This window comes from Spermophilus citellus (genome assembly GCF_964194105.1).
Source record: "Spermophilus citellus genome assembly, chromosome: 9".
NCBI lineage: Eukaryota > Metazoa > Chordata > Mammalia > Rodentia > Sciuridae > Spermophilus > Spermophilus citellus.
This window is the reverse complement of record NC_138191.1, coordinates 91,587,487-91,606,572: the sequence shown is the minus strand read 5'-3', so window position 1 is coordinate 91,606,572 and position 19,086 is coordinate 91,587,487. Positions and strand designations below refer to the sequence as shown.

At 42.6% G+C, this 19,086-nt stretch overlaps 1 protein-coding gene and 1 pseudogene across 2 annotated transcripts in view; one reads left to right on the top strand and one right to left on the bottom strand.

Annotated features, from left to right (window-relative positions):
- Nucleotides 1-4,076: 4,076 nt before the first annotated feature.
- The window catches only part of LOC308655927 (cytochrome P450 2J2-like), a 35,731-nt gene continuing 20,721 nt past the window's right edge, over nt 4,077-19,086 (bottom strand). Inside the window, 3 exon segments of the mRNA XM_081306374.1 lie at nt 4,077-4,777; nt 4,779-4,954; nt 16,384-16,522. Coding sequence (XP_081162500.1) covers nt 4,538-4,777; nt 4,779-4,954; nt 16,384-16,522 — 555 coding nt within the window. The 3' untranslated portion in view covers nt 4,077-4,537.
- On the top strand, nt 12,537-13,667 carry LOC308655930 (peptidyl-prolyl cis-trans isomerase FKBP1A-like; annotated as a pseudogene). The gene has a single exon. The product of its transcript is annotated as a peptidyl-prolyl cis-trans isomerase FKBP1A-like (transcript).

Sequence of the window (19,086 nt, the reverse complement as noted above, 5' to 3'; positions counted from 1 at the left end):
CTTTCTGCATTTAGGGTGACACAGCCAGCATGTTTGGGTATTGGGGAAAGTAATGCAACTTTACCAAATGAAAAAAAAAAAAGTTAACTTAGTAACCATATTGAAGGATGCTGTCATATGTTCAAATCTATTCACAATAAAAAAGCATCTTCCATTACAAACATATAGAATTTTGCTTTCACATATTTAATGATCTCCCTTGAGATCTGAACACATACAAATGGTATCTGATCATATGACCAACTTAAAAAATAATCCTGTTCATTCGATTTAGTCAAAACTGATGTTTCCACTTATTTCCATCGAGGGATCCCCTCAGCGTGCTCCCACTATAAATGCCCACTTTCAGGCTGTATTTAGAATGGAGCCCAGATCTATTCTGAGGTCTTTTTCCTAATTTTTCTTGAATGAAATATTTTTGACACTTTTACTCCTCTTCAGCTCTGGTTTTCTTTGATAAGAAGGTCCTCCTCACTTTCCACATATCTCCTATGAAATGGAGGAGAAGCTAGGTTTTCCCTCCCCAGGTGAGAGGTTTCAAGCCTACAGGAATTATTTGTTTTTGTAAAGTCTCTTGGTACCACAAATCAGTGCCACATTGAGGCTTGAAACTTCCTGTAGGCAAGAGGCTGAGTAAGGCTGACAGTGATGGCCAAGAAGGACAGGCTGTCTTGAAGGAATACTGCACTGCCCCTCATGGTGTGGCATGGGTGTGGGATTTTATATGAATCTGAGAATGCAGACAGCTTGAAGTCCCAACGGGGATCTGTTTGGAGGGATACTGTAACCTGAAGAGGAGCTGAACTGGCAAATTCCCAGAAGAGGGAAAGGGATGTCAAACTGAAGACAATATACCTTCCACATCAAGGGCACTGCACATGGTGGGCCTTGGTGGCATTACAGTGGGTGGGAGGGTGAAATGTGGGTGGGGAGTCACAAGGCAGGTAGCCCATGGTATGGAGAGAATTCACTGAACCTCTGCCAGCCTGCCTGGAAACCTACCAATTTTAGAGGAACATAGCTTGCACTTTGAAATGTCTTCCTCGAAGTTACAGTAGAAGGTTGAGTGACCAATCTGCATGTCCTTGGGCACTGCTCCCCAGCATCCTCCACATTTCCCTTTTGGTAGCTTAGCAACAAACAACACACACATGGGAAAACTGACTCAAATTGCTTGGGCAAGCTTAAGAGAACAGCTGGGGGCTGGGGTTGTAGCTCTGTAGTGAACTGTGAGGCACTGGGTTTGATCCTCAGAGCCACATAAAAATAAATAAGTAAAGATTGTGTCCATCCACAACTAAAAACAATTTTAAAAGAAAAGATTAAACCAATCTAGTTGACAGTGTTCTTTAGGAAGGAAGGGAGGGAGGAGGAAAAGAAAGCAAGCAGCAGTTCACCAAAGCTTGAGCTCTAGAGTCCCCTGTTCTTGCACAGTTCATTGCTTACTCAGACAGTCATCCTGTTGTAGGGACAAACAAGGCAAGGCACCGAAGACAGTAGGAAACAGTTTTATTTGGCTGCAGCCAGGTTAAGAGGGTAGGGCCTTTGCTGTAATCAATCAATCCCCTGAACCCCGAGTTCAGGGAATTTCAGTGTTTTATACCCAGCATATAAGGGGAGGGGCTCAGAAATTCACATTCTGCAGAAGTTCACATAAAAGCAGCTTTTTCTTTCACTGTTCTGGGCAAGTTAACTCTTCAAGGACAACATCTGAGAAGGGGAGAGCCTCTTTTCCCGCTTCTTTCCTCCCCCTGCCAGCTGTTACCATGGAGCCCATTTGTAATTTATCTTAAAAATGTAGATATTTCTGTGAAGCCCCAGCTCAAGGCCAGAGGCCTTGTTTGCACATTTCTTCAAAGTACTATACTGGATACATTTGTGAAAAACTAGTAAGGGGTATCCAGCACCTGGAGTGCTGGTATCTTCTTGGCCAGTGACCAAGTAAACAGGGAGACATGAAAATAGGAAGTTTATCTACAATGGACTTGTTTGCTGACAGTCCTAAAATCAGCCATGGTGAAGAGGGCTTTTCTGTGGAGAAAGGGGGTGCCACTTCAATCCATGCTCCTTAGTCACCTGGCCAGCCCTTGCTTCCTGTCTGAACATATAGGGCAGTGAGGGCAGTCCCTCTGCTGAAATCTCCCCCTGGTGCTTGCAGTCTTGCTATTGACCCAGGTCCATTGCCTCCAGACTCTTCTCTGCTGTAAGTCCCTTGACCTCCAGCCTGATTTTACATTTATACTTCACTGTACCCATGTTTGCATCTCTTTGTAGCAGAGTTGTGGACAGAAGATTTACACCCTGGGCTGCCTTTGGTTGCCTTATCCACAATGCGGCAGATAATATCAGATTCAATAATCTAGGTTCCAGGTACAAAGGAAGGGAGTAAGGAGTCCTGAGTTTTCCCAAATAAAGGAGAAACAGGAGACTTACAAGAGTACATTTAACAAAATCCTTATGTGATGCTTGGATGGGAAGAGGACTGGTGTTTTAATGTCTCCAACAAATTTTGAGCAAAAAGAAGACACACTTTTTATGCACATGTAAAATTCAATTAGTAGTCACAGTCATTTCTTCTCCAACTTTTCTGACTCATTGTGGTGACACTTCACTGGCCCTGGGTCCCACTGCATCCATTAGGTCAGGATGAGTCTCCAGGAGTTTTATATTTATTCCACAAGTAGTTGGTGTATGCCTACCTATCAAGAATCATGGACAGTGTACAGCAGGGCAGGAATAGAATACAGAAATGACTTCAACAGAGTCCCTTATAGTATAGATGAGGAAACTGAGAAATGTAAAGATTTTGACCAGTTTCCCATGGATCTCCTACTTGATCTAACTAGAGGAAGAAAGGGGAAAATAAATTGTAGACAGATCCCAGATGAGAGGAAGTTAACTGGTCTTGGACTATCTCTTGCCCTGTTTTCTAGAGATTTGCCTTAAAAGGGCTTACAAAGGAATTATGAGCAACTGGCTTCTCTCTCCCATTCTTTCTTTACCAGGCAGGAGAGACTGAAGCCTCCTCCCCACATTGAAAATGCAACCATTTCTTCCATATATTCTCAGCTGTCTTAGTCTAGCTCAAGCCAACACTGCCCACTTCTATCCCTTTCTCCATTTCCTTTCTTCCTGGTGGAAGGAGAATGGACTTTTCTCTGAATTCTAAGCCTCAGGTGGGAAAAACCCAAGGCCTCCTGGCCATTTTGTTATGTGTTGGGAAAGGGGACGAAGGCCAGCTTCTCTGCAGGGTTCTTTCTGCCCAGGGGAATCCAAGCCACCCTAAAACTAAAATCTCAGATAATTAGCAAATAATAAAACACAAAAACTCAGAAATGTATTTACATAAGATGAAGCCTCTGATAGATCTAGTCCACATGGGTTCTGGAACTAGACAAAGGGAAAATAGCTCTGTTGGTTTATTTAACGGGATACATCAAAGATAAGGATGAAGTTTCAAGGGCAGAGTTTTGCTTCATGATGTCCTGCAGTCAGCACGTTGATTGACATTTAGGCAGATAACACCCATCTCAGGTGCTGTGTGGGCCCAGCAGAGTGGGAAAGAAATTTACATTATCCCTGGGCAACTGACCAGAGTAAATGTCCACTTGCCATTCACATCTGTCTCCATCCATGAGGCTACCATGCCTGGTGCCGCACATACAACCCACAGATGGCTGGTGACAGTAATGAGCTACTAAATTACCTAGATCTAGCCACTTTAAGAAATCTTTGGAGAAAGAAAGAGGGAGGGAGGGAGGGAGGGGGAAGGAAGGGAGAGAGGGAGAGAGAAAGGAAGAAAGGAAGGAAAGGAGGAAGGAGAGACCTTTGGATGAAGTTAAGTCCACTTACCAGGCTGGTTGGTAGGTCTGCTCTGGGGTTGGGGCTAAAACTTCTTGGACAGTCCCTGGTCCTCTATTTTGTGGCAGGATTCTGGCATTTCTGATTCTGCTATAAAATGCTCTACCAGACTATAGGGTGGAATATTAGCCAACAAAAGCTTACAGTTAAATCCAATGTGAAACATTATGGGAATCAGTGTCTGATGGAGGACTCAAAACAGAGGTACTATAAGACAAACTTTTTTCACTTTTATTCTCCAAACCTGATTTCCAGGTTGGGTTCACTGTGGTCACACCCTATTGGGCCTCCTTCTAAGGCCAAGGTGGTGCTCCCTTGTGCAAATCATAGAAACTGTTGCTTCCCCTGCCTGTGAATAGAGACTCATCCCTTGGTCACTTGCCAGGGGACCATTCTAAGACCAAAACAAGATAAAGCCGACACAAAAGAGAGAGACTTTATAGTCTGTCTCCATGGTTGCCCCCAGGATTCCACTTTGAATCTCATTGCCTGTCTTGCACCACTTCAACCTGAGCTATGTCAACCAGCTAGAAGCAGATACATGGCCAAGGAAAGAGGCGGGAAGTAGGCACGACTGTAGTCATTATTCTTAGGATATGTTTTTATGGGGTAGGAATCACTTAGAATCCATTGTTTCCTTTAATTCTTACAGGAACTATTTTTTTTTGAAGAGAAATCATTTTTCACCTCCTGGATGAGAAGGTAAATCAATGAACACACCAGTGATTTTTCCAGGGCTATAGGGGGAGATGGCAGAACCAGGGTTTGGATCCAGCTTCCTTTTAGTCCAGTTTATTTCCTCTTTCCTTGGCATCACCTTCATTCTGTTTCCAAACATCCAAGCAGGCACCAGCAGCTCCAAAGCACATGACTTTTTTTTTTCCCCTATCTTTCCTTTTCCTTCGCCAACAGCATCATCCCCTAGGGATAGCGCAGATGTGGTGGCTGACAGGGGAGACAGTGATGCCCATTCTGAACTCCAGGCTCAACTTCTCATTGTCTGGGGGCTTGAAGGTAAATTTTTGTAAAAGGGAAGTGAAAAAAATAAATAGTTCAGTCTTAGCCAACTGTTCTCCAAGGCATCCACGTTTTCCTGAAAGACAAATACAGAAGAGGAGTTATCTTCTCAGCTGACATGGTTCCAAACAGGGGCTACTTGCCTCTCCCTCCTGACCAGACCTGGGCTTTATGCCCAGCACCTTATTTAAGTCTGACCATGCTCTGGGTTCACCAAAGAACATAATGCAGATTCTAGGACCACATTTGCTTTCGGGAGAGGGGGACAGTGTCAGGCAGTTCTGGGGTGAATGAAGTGAAACTGACTTCCTCTGAAATGAAGGGCAGCATCCTGATAACTTGCTTTTCTGCAGCATTTGAAACAGATTGCCTTTTGAAATTAAAGCTCCAAATTCCTTTAGCTTCTGAATTTCCTCAGAATGAGAATAAAAACTACTGAGGACACACTTCCAAGGAGCTGAAACTGATAGGTTCTCTGGATCATTAAATCTGCGTTTGCATTTTTACTGTCCTGTGTTTCACTTTTTTTTTTATAAACATCTCTCAATTCTGAGCACCCAGAAGATGGAGAATTGAAACCAGAAAAACAAAAAAACAAAAGCCAATAATACCAGGTTCCTTAAACCTGGGCTTTGAAAAAAACTGTTCTCCTTTTCTTTTGCCTCTTGAATTTTTATCTGTGAATAAAGATGCATAGTAAAGCCATTCCCCAGGGGAACAGAGGGTATGGGTAACTGTACCCAGGTTCATGTAATTGCCACTCACTCAAGGGTGAGCTGATGACATAAGGAAAAAGATTTGGAAAGAAAGCAAGCCAGTCAAGAAGATGGAGGCCATGCTGACAAGACCATCTCAACCCAGCCTAGGTGTCAAGCAACTTTAATCCCCAGGGGAGGGGGAAAGAAAGAAGCCAAGGAAAAGGAAGGACTGACAACTGGGGACTTCTAGGTTCCACTCTGGTGGCCTGTAAGAGATGGTGATTGGTGATCCTGATGTCTGTAAATTTCAAAAATATCTTAGTTACTCTTATCTTGTTGTCTTCTGCCTTGAAAGGGGAAGTGACAGATTAGGTGAAGTTGGGACTAATCAACTTTGCAATACTGATTCCAGACACACACTCCTTAACATATGACTCAACAGTAAATCTGACCCAATGGTTAAGGTAGCAAAGGAGGCAGATGCAGTGTGAAGGCAGAGATGCCAAGCTTTTCTATCCCAAATTTCTTCACCCATCAGATATCCGCAGGTCCAAAGGAAGAGTTCGTACTTTTCACAAATGTGGCCTTAAAGTCCTTGGAAAGCAGCCCAGGCAACCAGAATCATCATGACCACCAGTCACAGGCGTTGTCTGCAGCAAAGCTGGTGGGAGACTGAAAATACATGGCTCAGCTGCATGACCTCCAAAATGAGCATATTTTAAAGTCAACTGAAAGCAAGTGAAGCTGGAGGGTTTATTCAGGCTTTCCTTTGGTTACAACAAAGGAGAAGTAGGAGGACAGGGCTGGCCAAGAAAGCAGATGTCTAGCCTAACAGGCTTTCAAAACCGATTTAACAAATAATGGCAAAATCAGACAACAAAACCGGGTATTGATTTTCAGTTCTTAAAAGAAAGTCATTTCTCTTATAACTAAATAAACTTCAGAGCATTTAAATCACCTTTCTCTTATGCCCAATGTCTCTCTAGAGGGTGGATGGCCCTCTATATTGGCACTGCCCACCACCCCTAGAGTGGGTATTGATGAAGACCTTTGCTTTCAACATGGAGCCCAGGACTGGAACCTCCTCTCTCCGTGGCTGACTCTGCACTGCCTTGGCAAGGTCTTACACCCGGTTATGTGTGGAGAACCGGAGGCAGAAGGACACAGATCAAGTTCAGTTCCTCTCACTTCCTAGTCATGTGATGGGTACAAGTAATCTCTCTAGGCAATAGTGAAGATTTGTATGTGTGTTTAAGATAAAAACTTTATTTTACACAATGATTGGGCTATACACTGAATCCAAATAAGCCGAATATGTTGACAAATTATATAGCATAACAAAGTGTTGTAAAATGTCTCTTGGATAATAATAAACACTATAAGTGTACAATAAATAGCGCATCATTAAAGGAATCTGATTAATTGTCCAAACATAGTAGAATGCAATTTAAAAGTCAACTTTTAAGTAAAATTGTTTGGTGGTAGTGTTACTCAAGTAGTTTTCCATATAATTCTTTGCATATAATTCTTTAACTGTGATACTTATCATAATGTGCTTTTTATTTTGACATGTTTTTAAATGTACAGAAAACTTACAAAAAAACAACAAAAATTTCTCCTGGATTTCTTGAAAGTAAATCATCCATATCACCCATGAAAAAATTTAGTGTGTAATTCTTATAAGCAAGAACATCCTCCAAAATAACTGTCAGTGGGGGCTGGGGATGTGACTCAGTGGTGAAAGTGCTTGCCTAGCATGTGTGAGGCCCTGAGTTCAATCCCAGCACCAGCAATCTGTCAGCGGCAGGAAATTAACACTGATGCATGACCATCACTTTAGCCTCAGATCCCATTCAGGTTTTTCCAATTGTTCCAATAATGTCCTTTATTGTAAAAGGGTCCAGTTCAACATCAGGTATTGCATTTTCCCTGTGTCCTTAGAGTCCTTAAGTCTGGAATAACTCCTCAGTCTTTACGTAAGTGTCATGGCCTTGGCATTTTAAAGATTATAGACCCATTTTGGAAATGTCTCTCATGTTTCCTCATGAACAGATTCAGGTTGTGAAGTTCCACAGCATTGGTAGGAGTATCAATGAAGTGGTGCTGTCTTCTCATTCCGTCCTATCAGGCGGTACATGATTTTGATTCCTGTCATTATTTGTGATAGCTTGTTTAAGGTAGTATCTAATAAATCACCCCCTGTTAAATTATTTTTTATGTTGCTAAAAATACTTTGGGATTCCATGAATAAACCAGTCCTCATTAACTTTTCATTCATTAATTTCCATTGTCATTTCTTGGCCAAATTATTTATTACAGGTGGCTGCCACATAATGACTTTAAAATTCTCTCATTCCTTCTACACTTACTAGCATTCAAATGCTTGTTATCCTCCCCATTTATTTATCCACTCATTTATTTATATCAGTATGGATTCATGTGTTCCTCTTTTTATTCAAAGGGTTATAATCTGTTGCTCATTGTTAACTCATGTTGATGCTCAAAATATTCCTGATTTGACCATCTGATGCCCATGCAAGTTGACATTTCCTGACTTTTTAGGACAACATCATGTTCTAAGTTGATTTAATATTTACCCTTCCCCAGCCCTGGAATGAGCCATTCTTCCAGGTGTTCTGGTTGCTTTTACTGGATAATGATATGCGGAAATCAAGAATCAAGATCTGGGCATTAGACATGCTTGTTGCTTTCTGGATGTTGTTATTCTAGGATATCTAAGTGGAGAGCACAGGGAAAAATATGTGTGTATATAACATGATTATTTACTGAATTATGTGTATAAACACCCATATTTATGTCCATATCCATGTCTGTATCTATTTACCTACTGAATATCTGAGTTCATTTAGGCATCCTCCAATTCCAATCTAATACCTGCTCTAGGCTTCTCCTGCTCACTTCCCTGAGTGAACATCCTCTTCAACACACTTAGGCTGCAATGCCCCAAACCAGTTGTTACCACCATCTTTCTTATGTGCACTTTTAATAGCTTACTTTATTCCTAATACATATTAACCCATAAGGGGAAAGAACACACACACAAATAAAAATTCAAAAAAGAAAAAAAAAGGGTGTTTGAAATACCATAAATCTGTCCCTACCTCTGTTAACGTTTTTGATATTTCCTCTCTATCCTAGAGCCAATTCCACTGGGAGCCATAATGGGAATAATTCACTGTTGTTAATCCTATAAGCTGAATTTTACTACTTGGATTTTTCCTTTGTAATTAAATTTTCTTGGAAATTTGTTAAGGCATGTATGCCTCCATTTTGTCCTCTCTTACAGGACTAATACAGGTTATTGAGGAAATAAAATTAGATCACATGAGCAGAAGTGCTTAGTAAATGTAAACGGCCCCCAATTATATCATTATTATATTATTTTGTGCCTGTTTCCCTCCAGCCTGTGTCTAATTCATCTCTCTTCCCCTCATTTTTATCTTATTACCTATCAGAAATAGTATTATTTGATACCAAAACAGTTGTATTATAAATTGCCAAGATTCTCCTAGAAGAATCCATGTATCTTGACAAAATTGGGCAAGTAAAGTGGAAAATCAGGGTTAAAGAACTGACCACTGAGTGACTAAATGATCCATTCTCACAAAGCTAAACCTATCTCACTTGCAAAACATATGAAACATTTGTCTCCTGTGTCAAATGGCAGGACAAAGGTCCCAGGTGGATAACAGGTATGAATTTGTTTTAAAAGGATGAAATCTAGGACTGATTTCATAGCTTAGGTCTGTGTGATGGGTAATTTTGGTGATCAACCTGACTAGACTGAGAAACCTAAAAAGTTGGTGAAGCACAATTCTGGGTTGTATGTGAAATGTTTCCAGAGATATTTGGCACCTGGCTCAGTAAAATGAGAGGAGCAGACCTGCTTTGAATGTAGGTGGCACCGTCCCATGGCTGGGGGCCCAGAAGGAATAGATAGAAGAAGATGGGGAAAGCTTGCCTGAATTTGCCAGCTCAATTCTTCTTGAGCAGCTGGGAATTTTGCTGATACCATCACCTGCCGACACCAGACACCAGCTTCTACAACCTTTGAAAGTGGACTCACACCAGAGACTCTCCAGAGGGCTTCCAGGCCTTCAGCCTCCTACAGGGGGTGGGCCATTGGTCCCTCCCATTGTGAGATTTTCGGCTTCTTGGTCTGATTATTTACTGATTTCCCCAGTTCTCCAACTTGCAAATGACTACTGTGAGACTATCCTCTGACCATGTAAGCCCATCTAATAAATCTTTTTTTCTAACTGATTCTATTTCTCTAGAGAGCCTTAATACAGATTTGGGTACCAGAAGGAGCTCTAAAGACACAGAACTGTAAAGTTGAATTTCTTTAATTGGTTTTATGGTATCTAGAAGGCTCTCTAATTTGTCTAAACCCAAAGTATCTAAAGACTCTCCTGAAGAGAGTATTGATAGTCTGGTCTAAATCGTTTCATAAGACAAAAAGGAAACACATTCAATGTGCCTGACAGGGAATCCAGCAATTCTATACGTGATACTTATAAACATTTTTAAGAAAACCAAGGAATATAATGATGTTGGTTGGTTGTCCCTAGCATCACTGGATATAATAGTAAAGGAAAACAATGTGTTCAGAGATTCAATTTCCCAGTGCCAAGTTTACATAAGTAACCTGAACTCTTCCAAGTATGCCCTGAAGGAGAATCTTTTCTTTGGCAGACATAGGGCTAAAGTTGCCAAAACCCAACCCCTCATCATGCAATTGGCTAGATTCTAGTACAAATTTAAGTCTCAACCTGGACGGGTATCTGCAGTTAAAATGAAAGCACTACATGGGAAATAATGGGATACTAAAAACTGGAGTGGGGACCTGTGGGCAGACACTGTTGAGGGCGGTGATATGGAACTCCTAAGTTATGATGAGTTGATTTTGTGAGAGGAAGTGGCCTCCCCACCCTCAGTGGCAGCAGCACCCCCAACTCTTCCCCTGTGCTTTCTACCTTTGCCTGAAGGGACTAACCCTGCCCAAGGAAACAGCAGCGACCTTCCCTGCCACAGTTACTAAGAGGACAATGCTGCTACTCCTCAGGACCCACCCCCTCAACCACCATTTTTGCCTCTAGACTGGATATCAGACTTCAGTATCAACAGACACCTAGAGGCAAGGGGCACTGTGTGACTCCTGGGGAGGTGCACTCTAGTGCAAAGGAACCTTTCAAATTTTCTAATTCATACAAGCAGAGGTCTAGAGCACATGTGTGAAAATGGATTTTAATGATGTGGGCTAATGGTGGAAGGAACATAAAGTTGGTTCAGGCTGAATTTATTGATATGAACCCATTAAGCAGAGCTTCTGCCCTTGATTTATTTGCAGAGTTAAAAAGGGGTGCTAATGGGCTGGGGATGTGGCTCATGTGGTAGCGCGTTTACCTAGCATGCGTGAAGCACTGAGTTGGATTCTCAGCACCACATTAAAAAAAAATAAAGATATTGTGTCCACCTAAAACTAAAAAATAAATATTTTAAAAGGGGGGTGCTAACAGCATATTTGGTTGGTTGGCTGAAATATGGATCAAAAGATGGCTCATTGTGAATGAGCTGGAAATGTCTAAATTGACTTGGTTTAATGTTGATGCAGGGATTCAGAGGCTCAGAGAGACTGGGATGCTGCAGTGGAGTTGCATTGTAAGACCTTCTCCTCCATACTGGGTGGGGAGGGGTCTAGAAGATGTGGCCTGCACCAGTACTTTAAGAAACAAACTTGGGAGTGGAGCACTAGCAATCTTCAGGAACTCCACATTGCTTTTCTCCATATGCCAGACATTACAGTGAGAGCCATGGTCACTCAACTGAGAAACTTAAATGCAATGGGAACATTTATCCTGGACTAGGAAGCTAGGAATCTAGGAAGCATGCAATTTGTTTTGTTGTTGTTTTTGTTTTTTACTTTTCCTCAGTGGCTCACAGCTAAGGGTTTGTATGAGTCTCAGAAAAGACATTGGACTTGGACTATCTAGCAATGCTAGAACAGTTAATATTTGAGAGACTCTTAGAGATGAACTGAATGTACTTTGCACTGTGAGATGGACATGAGCTTTTGGAGGCCAGGGACAAAATGTTAAGTGTAGATTTTAAATGTCCCCTGAAGGCCATGTGCTAAAGGCTTGTCTGCCAGCCTCCGGTGCCATTGGGAGATGGTAGAAACTTTAGAAGGTGGATCTACTGGGAGGTCATTGGAGGTGTGTGCCTCCTTATTGAGACCATAAGTCCCTTCCTCTCTTGGTTCCCCAGCCACCATAAGGTGAGCAAGTGTTTTCTGCCAACTCACTTCCTCTATGGTGTTCAGCTCATTGCAAGCATAAATTCCTTCAGAGTGAGGAAACAAAACTGTAGGTCTAAGATGAATGTCTGGTAGAAAAACCAGACAGATGAGTTTTCACCATGTTGACTCACTGGATATTTCTAGGTTTCTAGCTCCTGTTAAATTCAACTGATCCTCATTCTGCCACATCTTCTGTGGGAATCCCCAGGCAAATTGCCTACACTCTCTGAATTTTATTCTTCTATCAAAAAGAGAGATGCTGAGAACAAAACACCTCCATTTCTCCCCTGCCTCAGTTCTATATTATTTACAGCATGACTTCATAGCTCATCTAATCAAAGTTCTAGCAATTCCTCCTTCTCTTTAACTGAGGTTGGCCTTGTGACTGGCATCAGCCATTAGAATGTAGAGGGAGTCAAGGCTTGACAGTTTCCAGCCTGGACCTTAATGGGCCACAATGTGCTTCTATTCTCTCTCGGGACCTAATCACCACCATGTGAAAAAGCCAGGCTAGCTTGCAAGAGAATGAGAGAAAATGTGAGAGAAAAGAATACTGTTGTCTCAGCTGAAATCAGTCTTCAGATACTTGACCTACCAAACATGTAAGACAGCCCAGTCAAGAACAGCAAAGCCAGGGGCGCGGGCGTGCGCAGGCGACGCGGGGAGGGAGGAGGCAGAGCTGCGGAACCGCCGCCAGGTCCGCTCAGGGTCCACGCCGCCCGTCGCGCTGCCCGCCCAGCGTCCGTTGCCGCCACAACCATGGGAGTGCAGGTGGAGACCATCTCCCCTGAGACGGGCGCACCTTCCCGAAGTGTGGCCAGACCTGCGTGGTGCAATACACCGGGATGCTTGAAGATGGAAAGAAATTTGATTCTTCCCGGGACAGAAACAAGCCCTTTAAGTTTATGCTAGGCAAGCAGGAGGCGATTGGAGGCTGGGAAGAAGGGGTGGCCCAGATGAGTGTGGGTCAGAGAGACAAACTGACTATCTCCCCAGACTATGCCTAAGGTGCCACTGGGCACCCGGGCATCATCCCACCACACGCCACTCTGGTCTTCGATGTGGAGCTTCTAAAACTGGAATGACAGAAGTGGCCCCTCCCTCAGCCCCCTGTTCCTGGGAAACCAAACTGAATATCCCAGTGGCGCATCCCTTTTCATATCTGCCATGGAGGGATCCAGTGCCTCCAGACGCGTGCACATGAATCCATACGGAGCTTTTCCTGGCGTCCCACTACACTTTGTATAAACATCTACCCTGACTGAATGTGTTCTGTCACTCAGCTTTGCTTCTGACACCTCCATCTCCCCCCTTCCCCTTTCTCCTTGTATGTGTGTTTACCTAAACTATATGCCATAAACCTCAAGTTAGTCGTTTTGTTTTCATTTTGGGGTGAAGATTCAGTTTCAGTCTTTAGAATCTAGGTTTCCATTTAAGTATCTTAACAGGTATCAACAGCACAAGTGATGGGTTAACTTTAGAATAGGAATTGGTGTTGGGGGGTGGGGTTTGCAAGAATCTTTATTTTATTTTATTTTTTTGGATGAAATTTTATCTATTATATATTAAACATTCTTGCTGCTTCGCTGCAAAGCCATAGCAGATTTGAGACGCTGTGGAGGGCTGAATTACTCTCCGATGTGAGAAATGTCCTTGGGTTAAATTCAAAGCCCTCCCCAAAACTGCAGTGGGGAGGGGAGAGCCTTTGCCTCGCCAGCCCACCCCCTGCCCAGAACCCCTCTGCCTTTTGAAAGCAGATCACTTTCACTGCGATATTGGACACTACAGGTATCTGTCCCTGGGCCAGCAGGGACCTCTGAAGCCGCCTTTGTGAGCTGGCTGGTTTTGGTTCGGGGTCTTTTGGGGTTTTTTGTTTTGGGTTTTTTTTCCCTTTCTTTCCTCCATCTTGTGGTTTTTCTAATGGATTTTCAGAACTTTTGTAATATCGAAGCTATCCAAGTTCCACTTCGTAAATTTTAAGAACCTTAATTGAAAGTTTAAATTGAAGGTGCTGTTTGTAGACTTCAACACCCAGTGAAAGTCCGGCCATCGTGACACATCCTCGAGTGTTCTCTCAGAAAACGCTGCTGGCCAACGCAGCTTCAGCACCGCCTGTTTTTTGATGCTTGGGTCTCTGCTGATCTCCAGGTTTCCTGGCTTTTTGTCCCTCAGCCCCTTCTTACCCTTTGCTGTCCTGTGTAGTGATTTGGTGAGAGAAATTGTTGCTTTGTCCCCACTTCCCCTGCATCACATAGTTTCAAGTTTTACTATTGCAATAAAAGTACTTTATGCTGGCTTTTCTAAAAAAAAAAAAAAAAAAAAAGAACAGCAAAGCCACATACCTTACCTGTAGACCAGTGAGCAATAACACAAGCTTACAAAGCCCCAAGAGTTTTAGATTGTTTGTTTTGCAGCAAAATACTAGCTGATACATGTGGTATAAACTCAATGACTCTTAAAATGGAAAAGTAAGTTACATTCTAGTTGTACTGGAGAGAGCACTAAATTGAAAGTATAAAAACTTGAGTCTTAGGCCTAGCCTACCAATTTGGGGGCCATCTGATCTCGGAAAGAAACAACTCTCTCAGTTTTAGTTTGCTTATATTAAGAAATAAGATACCAGTCCATTTCCTGTGTAAGTATTAATAACTAGTTTGCTGTAAGGATTGCTTGAGATAATACACTTGCAAATGAAGCCTGTGATTAAGAGGGTGTAATATAATTCTCGGCAGCAAAGCATCAGTGAGTCCTGTGTGCTGCTCTTTTTACCCTTTTGCTAACACAGAAGGAAGACTGTTTTAAAACAGAAGAAGACATGAAACAACTACGAGTAAGAGACTTTTGCAATATGAAGAGAAGGAATCTATCTGGGTATCAGAAGGTCAAGAGAATCCATCTTCCTCTTAAAGCCATCTCTATTATGATTCCTCTCATCACAGTTGCAGTAAACAGCATGTGAAGCAATTGTGTAATGCTAAATGTTCAGATTTCTAGCATTGCAACATTTTATGCATCCAAGATGCAAGAAGCAAGAGGTGTCACAGTAATTGAAACATACACTTGAAACTTTGTGCTGTAATGCAAAGTTTGAAATTACAGCAGACAGGAAGACTGGCAGACATTCCTACATCTTATACTACCTCTTCACATGAGAGGTGACTTGTCCAATGTGAGCAAAGGTGATGGTAGAACCAGATGAGCAAAGACAAAGAAGTTCTAATCAGATCAATCCAGACACACCTAGGGCAGTGCAGCATAGTAGGAAAGCAAAGGAATTGGAAACTCAGGGCCATGAAAGAAAGAGAGTTCTTCCCTTTCTAAGCTTTTACTGTTACCAGTAGTCAAAACATACTGTCTCATAAAGTCAATGCATATTTTAAGTGAATGATAAGCAATTATCATGTATTCTACAGTGTGTTTTCTCTATAGCATTTAGTTATTTTCAGAAGATGTTGTTAGGAGGAACAAAAGTTTTAGCTTTTGATAAATCTGATTGATATTTTGCCTTAGCTCTGCTACATGAGTTTTATGACTTCATTACCACATGTGTTTGGGTCTCAGTTTCATGACCCTGCAGTGGTGATAAATTTGAACTTGCTAAGGTTGCAGTACGACCGACATATGCTCCCTGAGGGCAGCTGTTTTGTCTTCTGTTTCATTCATCATTATGAAATGGACTGAATATCTGACACAATTGATTCTTGGTCGATATTTATGAAATAAAGGAATTGAGAAATTATTTGAAATAATTTATGTAACATATCAAACTCATTATCTGGACTAAGACATTTTATTATCAATTTTACAATGCTGTAAGTTTGAAATATTCTTTTGGAACTGGCTGGCTAGAAAACACAGGAGAGGGGAGGAGAGAAAAAGAGATAGGGGGAGGGATTCATTGTTTCATTGTATCCACTTTTCCAGCTGCATATCATACAGATGTATTAACTACATTTTAAAAAGGAAACTAAATTTGAAAAGGGCAAAAGGACCTTTTCAGGAAGAGCTTACAGAGCAGAGCCCAACCTAGCCAAGCTGGGAGCATTTAGAGTCACTGTCTGCTACCCATGACAGTGAATCAAGAGCTTCTCTCCTTTGCTGCCGCCCCATCAGTACCAGATCTATTTCTTTGGGAGAGGAAAACACTTAAAAAGAAATTGTGACAATTAAAAACTTTATAAAAAGGGAAGATATCCAACTTTGTGACCAAGAGGCAAGGTTTGAGTCTCTGTCCTCAGCATTCTGGAAAACAGAACTAAGAGAGGCTGAAATCTCCACCAGCAGCCAGGGAGGGCTTGGGAAGTAAAGACGGTCTGAGGCAAGGCCTGGACCAGAGGATGTTGAACTTCAAACAATAGTGAGATGGAGTCACCCTAGGCAGGACCCTCTGGAGACTCCCCAACTAGAGCAAAGGATTGCAGACAGGAGAGGAGGGAAGGGCTGAGGGAGGAACTCTGCCCTCCTGGACTCCTGTTCATCCAAACTCACCCATTGAGAAAGGCAGGAAGGATTCCCTTTTCTTAAACTGTCCATTCTCCAGAAAATGCTCAGGGTTGAATGTGTCAGGGGTGGCCCACTCGTTGGGGTCCTTGTGCAAAGCAGTCAAATTGGTCAGGATCATGGTCCCCTAGAGAAGGCAGTGAAGAGTCAGGCAGGACTTGACCCACACCACACATCTAGGCAAAGGTAGGTAGTTCTCAGCGCCCCATGCTGGGGTCTGAGCATATTTTGAGCTTCCCCACCCTCCCAACCCACCACCTGCTGAGCTCAACCTCTAGGAACCTTCTCTTTGAGTGGGACAACTTAGAAGGATGAATTGGAATTGTCTTCTGAGAATTTTACCTGGGATTTTGGCTACTCTTGACTGCATAATAAAGCTTCTCTGCAGAAACAAGTCAGTGTAGGTCTGGCGAAGGGACTTGTAAGCACCATGAGAGAATTATGTGACAGCTTGTTGGTCCACACAGTAATTAAATCAACCCAGCTAGTCAGTGAAATGATAAGAAGGGCAGCTCTACAAAGTGGGGGAAATGCATCTTTTACCTCTGCTTCTGCATTCTCTTCCCTCCAGTGTGTAGAAGGCTGTGCCCAGGCTCAAAAGCTATTTGAGTAGCAGAAGCAGATATCCAGGGAAAAGAATCCCTGTCCATCAAGATATATGACAAGAAACTCTGGAGTCACCAGAGTGAGCCTTTCTCTCACTACCTCATCCAACCCATCAGTCATGCTTGACACTTCTTTCAATGCCCCCTGATTCCCTCACCTCCATTAGGGAATGTCCACCACAACCTTAGTTCAAGCTTCCACCTTGTTCATCCAGATTCTTGTAATCACTTCCTACCTATGCCCCACATCCTCTGTTGCCCTTTTGAATTCACTCCACACCCTGAAGCAGAGTGTGCTTTGAATAGGGCTTAAATCTATGATAGCCTCCACCCACTCAGACCTCAAACTTGGTATTCAATAGCTTCCCACACTCCTAGTCACAGATCCATTGCCTAACCTCTCAGGGCTTCTCCTATTCTTCTTGAGCTCCCACTACAGGGACCTGTAACACAGGTCAAGTTCCCACTCATTTAAATAACTTTTTAAATACTGCTCACCTTGCCTGGAAATGTTCTCTTCCCCCACTTTGCCATTACCCAACTCCCAGCAATCCTTTAATCCTCAGCGCCAGCAATACTTCCTTCAGAGGCAAGCCTCCCAGATCCTTCCAGCACCTGTTCCTCACTCCCCCTGGGAAATGCTGGAAGCATCTTTACAGAGGCAGTGAGTATTTTCCTTGGGACAGTTAGCATGGTTGGTATATTTTGTAAGCATGACTATTTTGCTCAGGGTTATTTTTCTAGATCTAAGTACTTTAGATACTTAATGAATATTTGCTGAATAACTGTTACTTTGAGTACGAGGCTCAGCATGTAGGGTCCCATTTTACTTCACATGGATCCTGTAGGGTGGGCTCAAATGCATTTTTCAGATTAAGAAATTGCACTTGTGAGTGGTTAAATGATGTGCTCAGAGCCACATGGTGGTGGGGGGAGGTAGAGTCACGTGAACTAGGTCTATCTGATGTCAAAACCATGGCTCCTAGCCTCCACTGCATGTAATCAATTATATTTCTCAGAGCCAGAAGGATTATTAAAGTTGATGTGAAAAACCAGTGGTAGAATTCATCTAGTGACATTGGCTGATTCTCTGGAGTGAAATGAATGGCTAGAAAAATGCAAACAGCACCTGGTGGGGAACTCAGGCCTCAGCCTTCATCCATGAGAAGTTTCATCAGGAAGAAAATAGTTCCTATAGCAGCTGCATTTCTTGGCTCTGCAGTGACAGTCACCAAGGAGTCACTGGGAATCTCTTCTATTCTAACTCTGGACATTGTTCCCAAGTACAACAAATGTGGAGGGACTTGGACAAACTAGAATAGATCCAGTAGCAAGAAGGAACTATAAGTATACATCATAGAGAAAGAACCCTGGGGGACCCAGGAGAGCCCTCTGCAGAGATCTTAAAAGTGGTGGGTGGAGTGTGATCTGAATTCTGTTAGTGAAGCCAAGGGATTTAACAGAGACCAGTAGGGAAAAATTAAAAGGAGTTTTTGGTTTTGTTTTTGTTAAAGTCAAAGCAAAACAAGTCCTATGGAGGGAGCATCACATCATACAAACCAGAACAACTCTGGTTCTAGATCCAGCTATTGTCACTTCGTAGTTGAGATCTCATGCAAGCTTAATTTCCCTGAGACTCAACTTCCCAATCTGTAAGATGGGAATAATAGTTGTCCTGAGAACTAAGATATTTTGAAAGAGGCTAGTCCATGACATGTAATCATGCCTAAGCAAATATTTGTTCCTTGTTCTCCCGTTCTAATCATGAACATTGCATACACTGGAGTGGCTTCTTTTATGAAATGGAGAGTTCCCCATCATGGGGCTGTAGGTAAAAGCTGGAAAAATACCTGTGGGGACATGATATTAGAAACATCAGCATTAATGTGGTTTGGGACCAGGTAATCTCAAATGTCCTTCCACATTTTCCAAAGTCTGGCAGGTCCCTAGTTCTGAGAGATGCTCTCCAAGGTAAAGAACAGGGCTCTGTGGCAAAATCTGACAGAGACTTTGCTGCCTGCTGTGTGCCATCATGAGCCACAGTGCACATCACAGAGTGAGAACACTGAGAAGTCCCACAGCAAGC